This window comes from Corvus moneduloides, chromosome 5, assembly GCF_009650955.1.
Source record: "Corvus moneduloides isolate bCorMon1 chromosome 5, bCorMon1.pri, whole genome shotgun sequence".
NCBI lineage: Eukaryota > Metazoa > Chordata > Aves > Passeriformes > Corvidae > Corvus > Corvus moneduloides.
Genome location: NC_045480.1, coordinates 12,339,499 through 12,354,346, shown reverse-complemented (window position 1 = coordinate 12,354,346; position 14,848 = coordinate 12,339,499). Strand labels below are relative to the sequence as shown.

General features: G+C 38.4%; 1 protein-coding gene across 1 annotated transcript in view; it reads right to left on the bottom strand.

Annotated features, from left to right (window-relative positions):
- The window catches only part of C5H4orf50 (chromosome 5 C4orf50 homolog), an 81,391-nt gene that overhangs the window by 44,249 nt on the left and 22,294 nt on the right, over nucleotides 1-14,848 (bottom strand). The window contains exons 13-14 of the mRNA XM_032110299.1: nucleotides 6,495-6,737; nucleotides 5,262-5,385 (exon numbers count right to left, since the gene is read on the bottom strand). Coding sequence (XP_031966190.1) covers nucleotides 5,262-5,385; nucleotides 6,495-6,737 — 367 coding nt within the window. The remainder of the gene's footprint in view (nucleotides 1-5,261; nucleotides 5,386-6,494; nucleotides 6,738-14,848) is intronic.

Sequence of the window (14,848 nt, the reverse complement as noted above, 5' to 3'; positions counted from 1 at the left end):
GAGCTAAACTGCTCTAGGGCAAGTGTCCCCCACTAGCCTGGTCCCACTGTCATCTACATTTGGGCTGGCATGTGGGGCACACAAGTGAGTGTCCTTCCCATGGAATCTACTTTATTTGGGAAGGAGAAGACAGATTCATACATACCTGGATTTTTAATCTGCAGTGTAGTCAAGGTACAACCAGAACTTCCACTGCATAGTCTTAGTTCCCTCTTAATTTAAGCTTTAAATTCAGTCTTTAAAATAAGAATTAAAGACATCAGTCTCTTTCCTTGTCATTACTTGTATTTGCAAATCCCAAGAAAGAGAGGAAAAAACAAAGAAAAAGAATGATCTGCAGAAAATCACTTCTTCCTATTATTTTAAACCCTATTTATTTATGCCAAACTGCATGCAATTATACATATATATAGGTGTATATATATGCACATAAATGTTTTATACATATTTATATGTAAATGAACACATTATTCTATGGTTCACCATTATCCTGACTGATAGGATGATCAGAGCCATAGAATGTAGAAAGACTACATTCCTAACTAAATATAAAAAGCCATTGTGTCTGATATATTCCATTTTCTGTCCTAGCCTTTGTTGCTCTCCTTACTCCCAAGAACAAGCTGTCGTGAGAAGGATGGTCCTAAGTCAATGCTACTAAGTGCCTGACCTGATGAGAACACATTTCTGCAAACAGATGTGTGAGGTTTTTTGGTTTAATCAGGCCTTAAGAGAAAGGTTTGTACTGTAGAAATCTTTCATGCATTATCTGGTTTTAATTAGAGGCTTTAATATCCATCAGGTTATGGCCTCAATGAAAAGGCTGTTACTAAGAAGGTATTAGATAGTGCTTTTACAAATCAGAATTGCTACTCAAAAAAAATATAAACAGGGATTCTTAGGGACTAGAGAAGATTTAATCATGGGCAACTTGTTTTTGTTCTGACTCCCACAAATACCAGTCCTGAGTATGAAGCTGAGTGACCATAGACTGACCAAAAGACCTGATCCCCTAATTTCCTATGGGCATGAAAGCTTTTTGTAGCACAAGGCAAGCAAAACATGGGGAGTGGCAGGCTTCAGGAGCAACCCTCCTGCATTTTCTAAAAATGTCCAATATACAGGAGAACCTAGAGTCAACACTGGCAGCTTGAGTTTTGTCCCCTTCCCTACTTTCCTGTGCCTTCCCAGCCTTCTCCAGCATATCAGTTCTCAAAGAGGGATGCAGACCACGTTCCTTCCACTGATTCTGATCAAACCATTTCTGCTGCAGACATTCCTAAGATGTAATGAGCAACTTTACATTTTTAACTTGCATGATGAATTCTTTCTAGTTAAGTGAGACTCCATGCACAGCTGAGTGTAGACAAAATACCAGCCAACTTACTATTTTTTTAAATATTATGAATGCTATTTTCCTGAAAAATAAGAGAATTAGAAGTACTCTAATGCAGGAATTGCACTGACTAAAGAGAACTCTTTTAAAATATGCATGATCTGTCATTCTAGGTGTTCTGTTTCTTTGCATTTGAACACAAAAACTGGCATTACATTCCCTGTTTATGACCCTTCCTACCAGTAAAGAGCAAAACGGGTAATGCACAACTGCAGGAGAATGATAAGTTTTCTTTAATTTCAGGAAAATGCTCATTCAGTGTTGGAAGAAAGTGATGCAATTTTTTCCACCTGTTAGAGGAGAAAGGCTATTCTTTCCAGTGGTTTTTGGTTCTCAGATTCCAATTCCTCCCCTATAGTGGGTACAGACTACTTTACAATGCACTTGTAGTCTCAGGTACACTGTGAGTTTCCTTTTTATCTTTCACAGAGCCTTTAGAAAGCATTATGCACTATTTCAGATTACTGCTTCCATGTAATTCTGTTTCTAAGTAATACTTCTGTTAAAACTAGAGACAGAAGATACAACTTTGCTGCTGAAAACAGATATTTTGATTTTAGTATTAGGTAGCTCAAGTCTAGAAAAAAGAACTGGGCAAATATTGGCTGAATACGTTAATAAACACTTGTTAGATATTAACTATTGAGCCTAGAAAATAGTTTCCTGTGCTGTTTCAAACAATTTCTTTGGAAGTGGAAGAGTCTGAATGGGGAGCAGGCTCAGTGAGCATGTGTCAGTAGGCAGCATGCTGTCATCCAGCTTCCTTCCAAGTATCCTCATCACCCAGTCAAGTACAGATAATGCCATTCGACTCCTGCAGGTCCATGGATGGCAAACAGCAGACCAAAGGTGATTCAACACAAGCCAATTAAGATGTGCTCTGCAAGCACATTGCTACTGATCACCCTCAATTTAAAAAACCCCTAAAAAATAATTTACAGAATAAGGACCAAAATTATTTATCCTGTATGACTCACTGAGCAAGCTCAGACTCCTAAAAGACCTCAGCTCAGCAGGACACCAGTATAGGAACCATCTGGTCCAACACTACATTTTGGGTCAGGTTGCAATAAATGACCATGTTTAAAGAATTTGAAGAGCCTTGTTTGATGGTGCAATGTATCATCTCATCTTCCTGTAGATTAATTAGTGCATAATTATTTGGTATGATCTGACTATCACTTCTCATTTGTCCATTCAGTAGTGGGAAAAATGGAGTAAGACAGAGGTTTAAAAGAGAAAAGCTTTAGCTGACTCACCTTTTCCAGTACTGCCGCATGCAACTCCCCAAACTGATTGCTGCTAATTTATTGCCATTCCTCCACTGTAGTGTCCAAACGATCACAATTTTAATTAAGAGAAATAAAGAGCAGCTGAAACAGCCGCCCAAATGATAACTGTGGTATCTGCACATCTTTAAACAATGCTTTGTAGTAGGAAGAATGGATATCTTAAAAAATTAAAACCGCAAGGAGCTACAGGATTTTAACTGAAATCTGTGACTTGTGAAGCAAAGCTATGAAGTGCCAGGACAGAACCCATTTGCTGGATGAATTGCTTGAGTCCATTTTGAATTATAATGCTTCAATGCAGGGAATATCCTTGCAAATATCTGCTCTTCCATCTATATCTCTGTGTCTGCAGCCCTTGCTCAGGAAATCATTAGTTTCAGCAGGAGGAAGAATGGGGCCAAATAACCTAATTAGCTTAATATGAAGCTTGAATGCTTAAAATAAACCACACTTATCTGTGATAGAAAGGGACTGGACTGACAAAGGCTTAATTTCATGGAAAGTGACTATAGCCCCAAACACAAAGTAGATAGCTTCACTAGGATAACAAAGATTTATTATCATATTATCACAGGGTATTATTATTAATACCCTTAATATTAGCACACTTCATGCATTATGATCTGACCTCAGACTGAACTTCCAAGCCTTACATTTCACTGTCAGTAAGATAAAGCTCCAAAAAGTTCTCACAATGTCTAATTTTTATCAACATAAAAGTTACCATGTTCAATATTTACAGTGGTTTTGCACATCAAAATATCTTAATACTTGACAAGGCAGCTGATGGCTGGATAGCAGTATGTCTGTCTTCAGAAGTTCTGGCCATGCACCAGGAAGAAGAGAAAGACACATAAAAACAAAAGTCCACATTTTGGAATCTCACTGGTGCCTCCTGCTTAGGCAGCACTCAACAACATTGCTTCCAGGGACTGTTTCCCTTGGCATCTGGTGTGTGTTTTCTAAAGATATCCTGGATGAAGAGCAATTCAGTTACTGCTGTAAGCAACTGCACTGCTACCTTACTGAGCAATTGAAGGCAGGCTTCCACAATAAAGTGTGAGTGTGTGCATTAATATTTCATCAAAACCAGTCATTTTACTTCTGGCTTCCAAAAAGCAGCATCAAACAAGTAGTAACATACTATGAACTAACCGGGGTAATCGATGGAGGCAGAGGAAAAGCACAGGAACTGTGCCATGCATTGATGTGTGTGAATGTCCTTTTCTAATAAAAGTGATGAAAAATACAGAATAATGATAAAGATACATGAATAATGCATGTTTTCCAAAAGTATTAACTCTGGTGAGATCACAATATAAATCAGTATTTTGTGGCATTTACAACCATGCTCAGTTAAACTTCCCAAAGCCAACCAGCATTAGTGCCCCCATGTACCTGCACAGACACACTATTCCCTCCTCCTTTCCATAGCCAGGACCCACCCAAGGCTCCTGCAGCCCAGACCACAACTATTTGTGAGCCAGACTACAAGGAAGCACTGTCCTGGCAGTGTCAGCACAGGTGGCCTGGCACTCCATCCACTTCTCCCTGTGGCAGGGATTTGGCAGCACAGGGTGCAGTCTGAATCATCCATTCCTTGGACTCAGATGTTACTGTACCCATGATGCCCACACAGTCCCCTACAGAAAGTGGTTGTGGACATGCCCAGCAAAGCTACTCAAGCTAAGCTGCAATTTTTTACTTAAAAGCACCAATTGAAGGATTCTATTTTACAGATACTAGCCCCCACAGCAATACACTGAATATCCTTCTGTAGTTGGGCCTATTAGAAAAAAAAGGATTAATTTTTTAGAAGTATCCCAAGACTAAAGAAACACAGCAAAATTACCCTCTAATCTTTGTAGAATTAATTCCTAGGAAGTCCATGACACTACATTTCCTGAAGTCCCAAAGGAAACAGTTACACAAGGGAGATGTTCTTTGAGAACTTGCCAGTGCACACTGAAGAAATAGGTTATACATAAAAGCAAAAGTGATTTAATAGATTGTTTCACAGTTTCAGTTAAAAGAAAAAGCAAATCAACAAAAGGTGAAAAGAAAATAGGGAGGTGGCCTGGCTAATGAAAAGTCCATGTGTTTCAGTGATCTCAAATGTTCTATGAAATTTTGATCATGGAAAGTATCACAGCTCTTTTCCATGTAAATTTTCCAGTCATCTCAAACAAGTTGCTGGGCCATGCTAACTAGTAAAATATGTTTGTTTTAAAAAAATTACTAGTATTTTTGTATCAATGGGAAAAATCACATTGCTAAGATGTTTACCTAGTTTTATTTCTGCAAGTTTTATTCTTTCCCATGCAGCTGATTTCTCCCCACAGGATATCGACCTTTATTACTTGCTGACAACATGTCTGGCAAATAGCTTTCTGCTGTGGTAGCTGAGGTGGAGCCATCTGTTTTTTCTCTAGAGAGCCATGCCTTATTCATAATGGCATTTTTGTGTTTCATTCCCTGGGGAATAGCACCTGCATGCTGATCTCCTGTTTGACCCCAAAATTTATCATCACGTTTCGACAACCGATCCCTCCCCTTCGTGGCCCAGAACACACCAGGCTCCGGGGGCACCGCAGCATCCTTCATCCCTGACAGCACAGGCAAAGGGGCTTCCTCAGGGATCACGGGCGGGTTGGGACCAGCCCGTGGCTTTGAGCCGGAGGGGACAACTGAAGGTATCTGAGGAGAAAAGAGAACAGAAACTGTAACCTTGGATGTCCCTGTGTGTTTCTGTATCCTCTATGAAAACAGGCCGCTCTATGCATTGTGGCTGATTTCAGCTGTAGCCTCCCACAAAACTGTACAACAAGCCCATGTCCTGCTTTCACTGGGGTTTAATTAAAGCTCATATGATTTATATAAAAAAAACCAAAACTCTGAGTTCATGAAGATCAATCAAAGAGCTACTTGCATTCTGCTCTTCATAATAGTTTTCTTTTAGGGTCATATTTTCACTGCTCTTTTGACGTGTGAGTGTGAGAGAGAAAAGGACCAGGAAACTTTATTTGAACTGTTACATATATCCCCTGGACTATGTGACATGTTATCAGAATTCTGAGTCACCATTCCACTGCATAACAAATTTCTTAACTAAAAGGAAATCTCAGTATCTTGCATGTTCTTTTCATCAATGACAAAAGCAAAAACTATGCTTTTGCTTGTTTCATTGCATTTATTGTAATCCAAGATTATAAAGGATATTCAGTAGACTAATATTTTTAACTACTCTACCTAACTGGCTCCAGTAATTGCATATTTGAATTTTGTTTCCATACAAGTATGGAGAGGTTATGTTTTCTCAGAGAAGCTGAAATCTCTTGCGTGTTTAGTTTAGCAGCAGACTGTCACAAATGCAATTGCAATTGATCAGCTCTGTTCTTAACAGGATTCCTGCAGTTAATGGAAATTACTATAAAGAGCTTCAGGGCATAGGAATAATTGGATCACTAAAAAAAAAAAAGAAAAAAGAGTTGGAGGGGAAAAAGGTAGGACAAGACCAACATAACGATTTCTTTTTTAAAACATCCAACAATTTTCAAAGATTATCTTACCATGGAGTACCCCATGACGAAAACAAAATCTTTCAATTATTTTTACAAGCCCCGAGCCACTCTTACACAATGGGGAAGAAAATGCATGATGAAAGACATTAAACATTTATTATTGTCAGCTTGTTTAAACTAACAATCAACTGTGCATCTCTGGAGGGAATCATTCAAATACCTGTATCTTCTGCCAAGAATAAGAGATTTCACTAAACTAAAAACAGTAAGAAAACTTTTACTGACCTGGAAATTTTTGTGATGGTTTTCTCTTAGTTCTCGATGCAAGGCTATGATCCTCTCTGGGCTTGTTACTCGCATAGGAGAACCAGCACACACGTTTGGGGTGATGTGAGAACTGTGGAGGCCATCCACCCCTGGCTGAGAGTTTTCAGGTATGGACCCAGTCATCCCATTCCCTTTGGCACATGCCACATGATCCTCTGGCTGTCCATTAGCCTGTGAAATGTCTGTGGAGGAAGGCAGCACCTGCAAGAGAAAATAGCATTTTAAGAAATTCAAGATAGATTAAGTTTTCCAATGCTGTTCACTTTGGATTAGTGGAAGCCATTTGGATGAGTTCATTAAAATAAATATTCACAGAAATTAACTGTAAATAAACTGCATTTAGCAAAATAAGGAAAAAGATAACATACCAATTATTTCAGATGTGAAGCATTCCTGCACCTGTCTAAATAAAGAATCATGTATTCAACAACTCATCCTCAAAATAAAACACAAAAGATCTCTAAGCTTTAACTGCAGCTGAAAATTCACCTTGGGATATTAAGAAAACCTATATTGAAACTAGAAAAAAAATTCTAAGTTTAAAAATTGTCTCATGTTAGTTCTCTTGAAGAATCTCAAAATTTCTAACAGGATTCTTTTACATACATATTGTCTCACTCCACACTATACAACTAACTCAGGTGTCTACCTCTGAATGCTCAAGAAAATTAAGCTGAACAGACTTCAAAAGTGTGTTAGTTTAACTGCATGAACTCTTATGCAGACCCTCCTATTGAAAACAAAAATAATATTAATTCAGTTGATCTTATTTCAACTCCAAATCAACTTTAACACCACAGCAAACTATCCTTTTAGATTATCTTCACTGAGATGCAGACAAATTTAGAGAGAAATGGCAGTTTAATTATGCACATTTTCATAACAGTTGCAAGCAGGAGTAGAAGATCTCCCTGAATATAAATGACTACTACAGGGCAGTAGCACTTTATCATTCAAATACAAATTTAATATAGCTACCAGATTATTGTTGCATTTTTTCTTGCAATTGCAAGTCTTGCCATTTCAGCCTTTGGGTTTTTGAACAGTTATTTATTTCTAAAATAATACACATCATTATGCATTACCATCTCATTGCCATCAGTCCTCGTGCAAAAGCTCCAGAAATGCAGATACTATAAATATGCCAGGTCAGGAAGAATTACTTAAAAGAAAACACATTTTACTTAAAATAATATATTGTTTTTGCTCTGTGCATCTTTATTGAGTTTTAGCTACATCACATGTGTCCATTAAAAAAAAGAAAAATCAAAGGACTTTGAAATTCCAGAGCAGTGTAAGACTGCTCTGAAATGACCCAACAGAAAGATGAGCATTTATTGACAAGCTTCTGCATCTAAATATAGTTCTATTATGACATGAAGACAAACACACAGTGTTGTTGCCATTTCACCTCCTGTCCTTGGCTCCCCATCAGCAAAGGGAACCAGTTCTGATGAATTGTGGCCATTGGTCTCCTTAAAGTACCCAACACGAGCATGTGTGGCCAGCTGGGACACTGCCCAGGAGCAGCTGCCACCTGGATCCTTTACTCCAGGCTGAACAGGCCAGGGAACAAGGCAGGCACATCCAGGAATGGAAGGACCACTCACACTGGCCAATTTGGGGCATGGAATTTAGACTGCTGCTCTTCCCTAAAATATTTACTTTCTCTATGCTGATTACAGAGGGGGCCTGTGACATTACCTGGATATTGCATTTATTTAGGTAAGGTGGCATGAATACCCAAATATATCCTAGCATTGCAGGCACAGATCAGTTGGAAAGTGAAAGCTTACATTTGGATGTTCCCCTCTAAACACAGGAGCCCAAGGCAGCTCCAGAAGTCCTTGGTTTCTTACCAAGGTTATGAGTGCAGTATCTCTCCCCATCACTCACAAAAAAAGCCAGCTGGCTTAAAGCGATGGTGGGGTCACAAAGGTCAGCCCTGAAATGTTTTGAGGCATGAAGATATTGGATCTAAAATTATTTGATGAGAATTTCCTCACTACAGGAAGCACAGTTAGAGGCATTTGTGGTGATAGATGAGAGTGAGCAGGAGCAGAACAAGTTCTGGAGCTCAATGACCCATGCAAAGGCAAATCACTGTCCTCCTCATAGGCAGGAGAGCTGGTAAAGCTGCCAGAAAAAAACACACCACCAAATCAAAGCTGTGACACTGGCACAAGTCATTTCTAGAAAAATAACTTCCTTCCAGGGGCATTCCTTTCCTTCAACTCTTCACCCCACAGACCCTTTTGCCTCTGGGAATTAGCAAATTCTTCTGCAGCCAAAGTAGGGACACTCAGCAGAAAGCAGGGTTAATGCAAACCCCAGTGAATGAAGATGCTACTACCCTGACAAAGATTTCACAGTATAGTCTGCACTACATTTGAAAGGTGGTATGATTCTCTCAAAAAGACTCATCTTTGGTGTGTCATAAGACTAACACTAAAGATCACATTCTCTATAGCACTGAGGATGCAGCTAAGCAAAAATTCTGCATTTTGTCTCAATGCCAAGACATTAACTTGTTCTTTTTAAGGTTTTTTTAATTTTTTTTTACAATATTTATTCTATTTTCCTATTTTCCTATGATTTTTTCTTTCCCCTCAATTTTCCACAAATTACTTTACCTAGGAAGAAATGAAAATATTGTGATATTTGACCAAAACTCAGAAGAGGGTAAACTTGCATAATGCCAAGCTCTAGAAAGGATTGCTATTGAAACCAAAAAACATCAGCTTCCCCCAACACTACAAAAAAATTAGACAGTGGTGTCAAAGAGAAGATGAAAATGTTTTAATTTATCCGGATATTTTTAGTTGTACATTTTACATTAATTTAAATTCTATTTTTTATCAGAAAATAAAGGTTGGTTAGTTTTAAAGCTTTTCTTTTTTTTAGTCATGGCTATTCCTCTATTGGCATTTGCTGTTCTAGACAAACACATGCTGTTGCCCATGAACTACAGCAAAAACCACTGCTAAAATATCTGTATTATGGATGCAGTCAGGAAATTGATCTAAATCTTGTCAACTAAACCAAATTTTACTTTCAAATGGCACTAATCTTGAGTAAGAACCTTCTCCTCAACCATCACAAATTCTTGAGATGCCTCTATCCAAACAATCATATAATTATTGAACAGCTTTATCAGTTATTTCATTGGAAAGGCCAGGCTGCCACTAACTTTTTTAAAATCCGTATTTCATGCCTTTCAGTGTTTTTAATAATTTCTCTAAAAGTTAAAAATAACATACCTCTCAGCAATGGACTTTACCCTTCTTTAAAAAAATTACTAAATAACTAATTCCACTCTTTTATCCACTTGGATGATGATGATTCCAATGACTCAAGGCATGGTTTTTGTAATGTCAGGTAAAAAAAAGGCCTCTTCTTGCAAAAAACCTTTTGTCTTGAAAGATTCCTTGCTCTTGATCAGCCTTGTCACAAAAAGACTGAAAGTCCAAAGTTAAATTCTTTCTCCTGTCTGAGGGTGGGACTCATCAGACCAAAGCTATTTCCCCCTGGCCCCCTTGACAACCACTGCAGTCCAACTTCTATGGCTCTTCCCACCTTATCACAGAATCACAGGATGGGTCAGGCTGGAAGGGACCACAGTGGGTCATCTGCTCAAGCAGGGTCATCCCAGAGCACATGGCACAGGTTTGTGTCCAGATGGTTCCTGAGTATCTCCAGTGAGGGAGACTCCACAACCTCTCTGGGCAGCCTGTCAGTGCTCAGTCATCTGCACTTACCTAAAGCAGGTACATAAAATGGGCAGGATAATTCCTTGGAAGTATGTCTTGACTGTGAAAATAAATAGATAAACTACCATGGATGACTGTCGGACGTACAGACATTATACAGGAAATGTATCTCACCCTCAGTGCCAGAAAAGTCTCTGACCTTAACAACCATGCACAAACCATTTTAAACAAATCATCAGAGAATTTTATTTCAGGCCTATTTCCTACAAATATGATTCAAATATGGAAAATGGCGATTTCTTACAAAGTGGTGAGTAGAAATACAAACTAATAAACAAACAAAAAGCACTGTTCTACCAAAATCAATCTCAGAAGAAATCCCTTGACAGAAAGAAGAATTAAGCTATGCTGTTCTGTACATTTAATCCCTATTCTGTAAAACAATTCACTGCACTGGACACATTCTTTGCCTGGAGCTTTCCATCCATAAGGTTTAAGATGACTGCATGAAAAGCATTAAAAAGCACTACCATTTATCCCTATATTCCTTGCACAAATTCCCTTTCAGCCCCAAGAAATGAGGGCAAACAGCCACAATGGTTTCAGATCCACTATGGAAAGAATATAAAAACTATATCATCAAGTCAAAGCCTTCCAGCACAAGAGAAATTGGATGAGTACAGCAGAATTTTCCATTACAGACATCCAGACAGAGGCTGTTGGCTCAATCATTTGAGGGAAAGGATTAAACATACTCCTGTTTCTCCACACCTAGCCCAAAAGAGAGAGGAAAGGCCCAAAATACCGCACAACTCTACAGGCTGGGCTGAGTCCATGGGAAAGGCAAGCCAAGCTCACTTGCTCCTCTGTGTGGTTCTCTGATCCATCAAAAGCAGCATGGACATTGCCTCATGTTCAAGCCAGCCAGACTGGGTAAAGCCTGTTTCTTAAACTGCGAGTAGACACTTAAACTCAGGAAAAAATCAGGCCTCCTCTTTCACATGTTCTATTAGTTGTCTGGAACATCTTCACTTGCTTCCTAGTTTTACCAACCCAAGTAAAGCAGCTGTTGCAAAGCCAAGTCATAGTCCTTTTTTTTTTGGTGTTTTGTGAACATGAACGTCCAAGATCAGTTGATGAATGCTGTCCTGTGTTCTTTTCACTGGGAAAGGCAGAAAAACAATAACTGTTAATAATGTCCCTGAATTAATTCTACAAAAGCAAAAAAACAAAGATGAGGCCAAGGTCCTTCCAATTAAAAAAAAAAAAAAAAATCAGCATTCAAAAGGAGGTGATTAAAATGGGACATGACAGAAGGCCAAAAATGGACACATATTCTGTGTCTGACATTGGGTGTGTGAATCCCAGCTATGGCATCGTGCCGAGTGCCACGTGCACCCGCTGGAGGCAGCCCTTGTCCCAGGAATGTGTCCTCTTCAGCCACATGCTTTCTGTTTTCCAGACACAAAATAAGACAAGGTTTTAAGATGTTTCTATTGCCAAAATTTATTATTGCTCCACTCCAAGGGGCAATGGTTTCTCAATTTAAGTCTTTTAAAAAGAAAATATATCACAAAGGCTTAGAAATTAACTTCTTCATGCCTCCAAAAATTTCAAGTCCATATTAGACATACGTTGTCATTCCAATGCCTGCCCAAAAGACTATTTTTTTCAAAACTGAGAGGCAGCATTTTTTCACCATCCTGCACAGAATTTTTGCTTTCACCACAGTGACATAGGTGGTGGATGAAAAAGAATTGAAATAAAATCCCTTTTGTGCAATCATATATGTTTATTAGGATAAAAACCCACTAAAATTAAATTAAATTAAATTATATTAAATTGATCAATTAAACTAAATTACAAATAAAGAGCTTCATGGTGTACAGTTTTATGGTGAGGAAAATTAATTCAAAATCTAGTCCTCTTTAAATGGGTTTATTAAGAGAAGTCTTTTCTGAACATATTACTCTAGCAAATATCTGACTTCACTGAAGAGTGCACTGCTGAAACAAAATCATGAGATACTACATGATTCAAGCAAATTTTATTTCTCACTCACAAACATTTGAATTTAATGCTGGCCTGTGAAAATAATCAAGAATGACAAGCCTCAAAATACGTGCTGCTCTGCTAAACTGAACTGATGGAAGTCTTGAGTTAGTCAGCAAAATAAAGCCATAGGGACAACAGGGATTTATCATGTCTGAGAACAGAGCCTTGAATGTTGAAAGTGAAGTCTGAAGAGAAGCTCCAAAGATGGTGGGTTTTGCAAAACACTGTCTTCATGGTTTAGTATTTTAATTGGGATGAACATTAGGGAGAAAATACTTCTGGCAACAAAAGGAAATGACCAACCATCCATTGTGTCCTGAATAAGCAAAGAACTGGTTTGCTTTGGCTTGTAAGCACAAGTAACTTGGTGATGCCCATAAGTCTCCAACAGAAGCTGAGGCATCCTAGCACTCAGCTGGGGCAGCTCTATCCCCTCCATATGTAATTCCATGTAGAGATGAAAAAGAAAAAATGAAGAGTTCTTAATAGAACTATAAACAAATTTTTTCTCTGAGAACATGACTCAAAGATTTTACTGAACTATAAAAGGCCAGGCACTGAATTGAATACAGAGTCCCCATTCCTTTCAAAGGGCTCTGGATCAGCTCTTCACGCATCACTGCAAACTTTGAGCTGAAATTCATCAGTAAGTCAAGGCACAGAGGTCTGATGCCAATATGTGACAGGCTTCCATTTCTTACTGGGTCCAGTAATGAATAAAGCTGATTGCAAATCTTTAATTTAAGAAGGGGGAAAAAAAAAAAAGGAAAAAAAAAAAGCCATCCACCAGGTTTTGTATAGTAGAATTCAAATCAGGTTTTGTATAGTAGAATTCATACGTTAGGAATGATGTAGAAGTAAAAAATTGAGGGGAAGGAATGAGCTTTCAAAGGAATTTTATATAAGTGGATGTCGGGCATAGCTCTGGAATCTTAGATGTGAAGTCCAGTGAGAATAAGAGTTGAAAGCAAGAAACGAAACTTCCGAGATGAAAAGTCAGTTCACTTCAACATATGTCTACAGAATTCAGTACAAGATCTTTTAAACCAAAGGAATGTATCACATGAATATGAAACAGTCTCTCTCTCTTTTTTTTTATTGTCATCATTATTAAATTAGTAGTAGTGAAACATGGACATATTTTCATTGAAGTGTTTTCCATTGGAAACCTAATGCAAGAAATACACATTTTTCATGGGAACATACAACTTCCTTGGCAGGAAGGTTTCTCCCTGTTACATATGGAACTACTTATCACAGATCAGAAGGGCCTTAAGCTCAGTGTCAAGATGCCCAGTAAGACCCAGTCTGTTCTCTGCATGATAAAAAACCCCAGACTTGAATCCCGTTTGTGCCTGAGCCTAAGTGAGACCTCTGGCCACTATGGTGCTGGACACCATGGGAAGGGGTCTGTGCTCCAGTTAGTATGAACAGATAAATATCTGTCAAAGCAGGGAATTTAATGTGGGGCTCCATGCTGCAGATAAGTTCACTGGATATCAGAATATAGATTCAATCTCATTCTCTCTTGTTGAACCTGCTAAGTTGTGTGATAATTGAACATTGAGGGAGACAGTGTGAATGTGAACAGTATTTTGATATTTATTGCGTTGGAAAGCTTTATTAACGCTCATCTATCACAGCCATGTCTGAGAAAATGTCTGAAAGTAGTGGAGCACCATCTCCCTTCTGACAGATGAATTCCTGGCCACAGTCACATAAAACACTCCTGCGCAGTGGGAGCTTGGGTGAGGCAGTAGTGGTCCCACATGTGAGGTACTCAAAGGAGACACAGCCAGACACAGAGTCCTGTCCCATCCTGCAACCAGGAATCAATCCACCTTCTCCTTAACATGCAGTTAAATTGGCTCTTGCCACAAAAATAAGTATGTCTGAGTGATAGCGTGCAACACTTAGTAACACTGTAAGAATAAGCACTATAAATGTGATACAGAATACCACTCAGTGTGCAAAACCACAAAATAATCAGAAAAATAGCCCAGTGGATTTACTATAATATATGCCCATTTTGAGTATCTTTTGCTGGTGAAAATGTGAAGTGTCATTAAGATACATTATTTTTATGTATTCATTTTGCAGTGCACTGTGATAGCTGAAGTACAATATATAGTATGAACCAATATTCTGTGTTCTGCTGTGACAAGCACACTGTATTATACAAATGTGTAACACACAGTATTTCCTCCCCCTTCCCCTATTTTAACCAAAGATTCTACTTGAGTGCACTTGACACAAATATTACCAAATATTGTTTGGGTACTTTTGCAGGCTTTTAAAAAAATAATAAGAAACAGAAAATTAAAAGGAAAAAAGAACTTGTTGGTGGCTACTGAAGCACTGCAAGGGAATTCCTGTTTCTTCAGGTTTCCAGACTGAGATTCCTGTCCTTAAGAATCTACTTAAGGTGCTACTCCAAAATTAGGAAGTTTATTCCCACCATCCAAAATATTAATGACAATATTGAACAGAATCAGGTGTGAAACCGACTATCCCACTTTTGCCTTGCCAGAGAAACATAAGTGACTA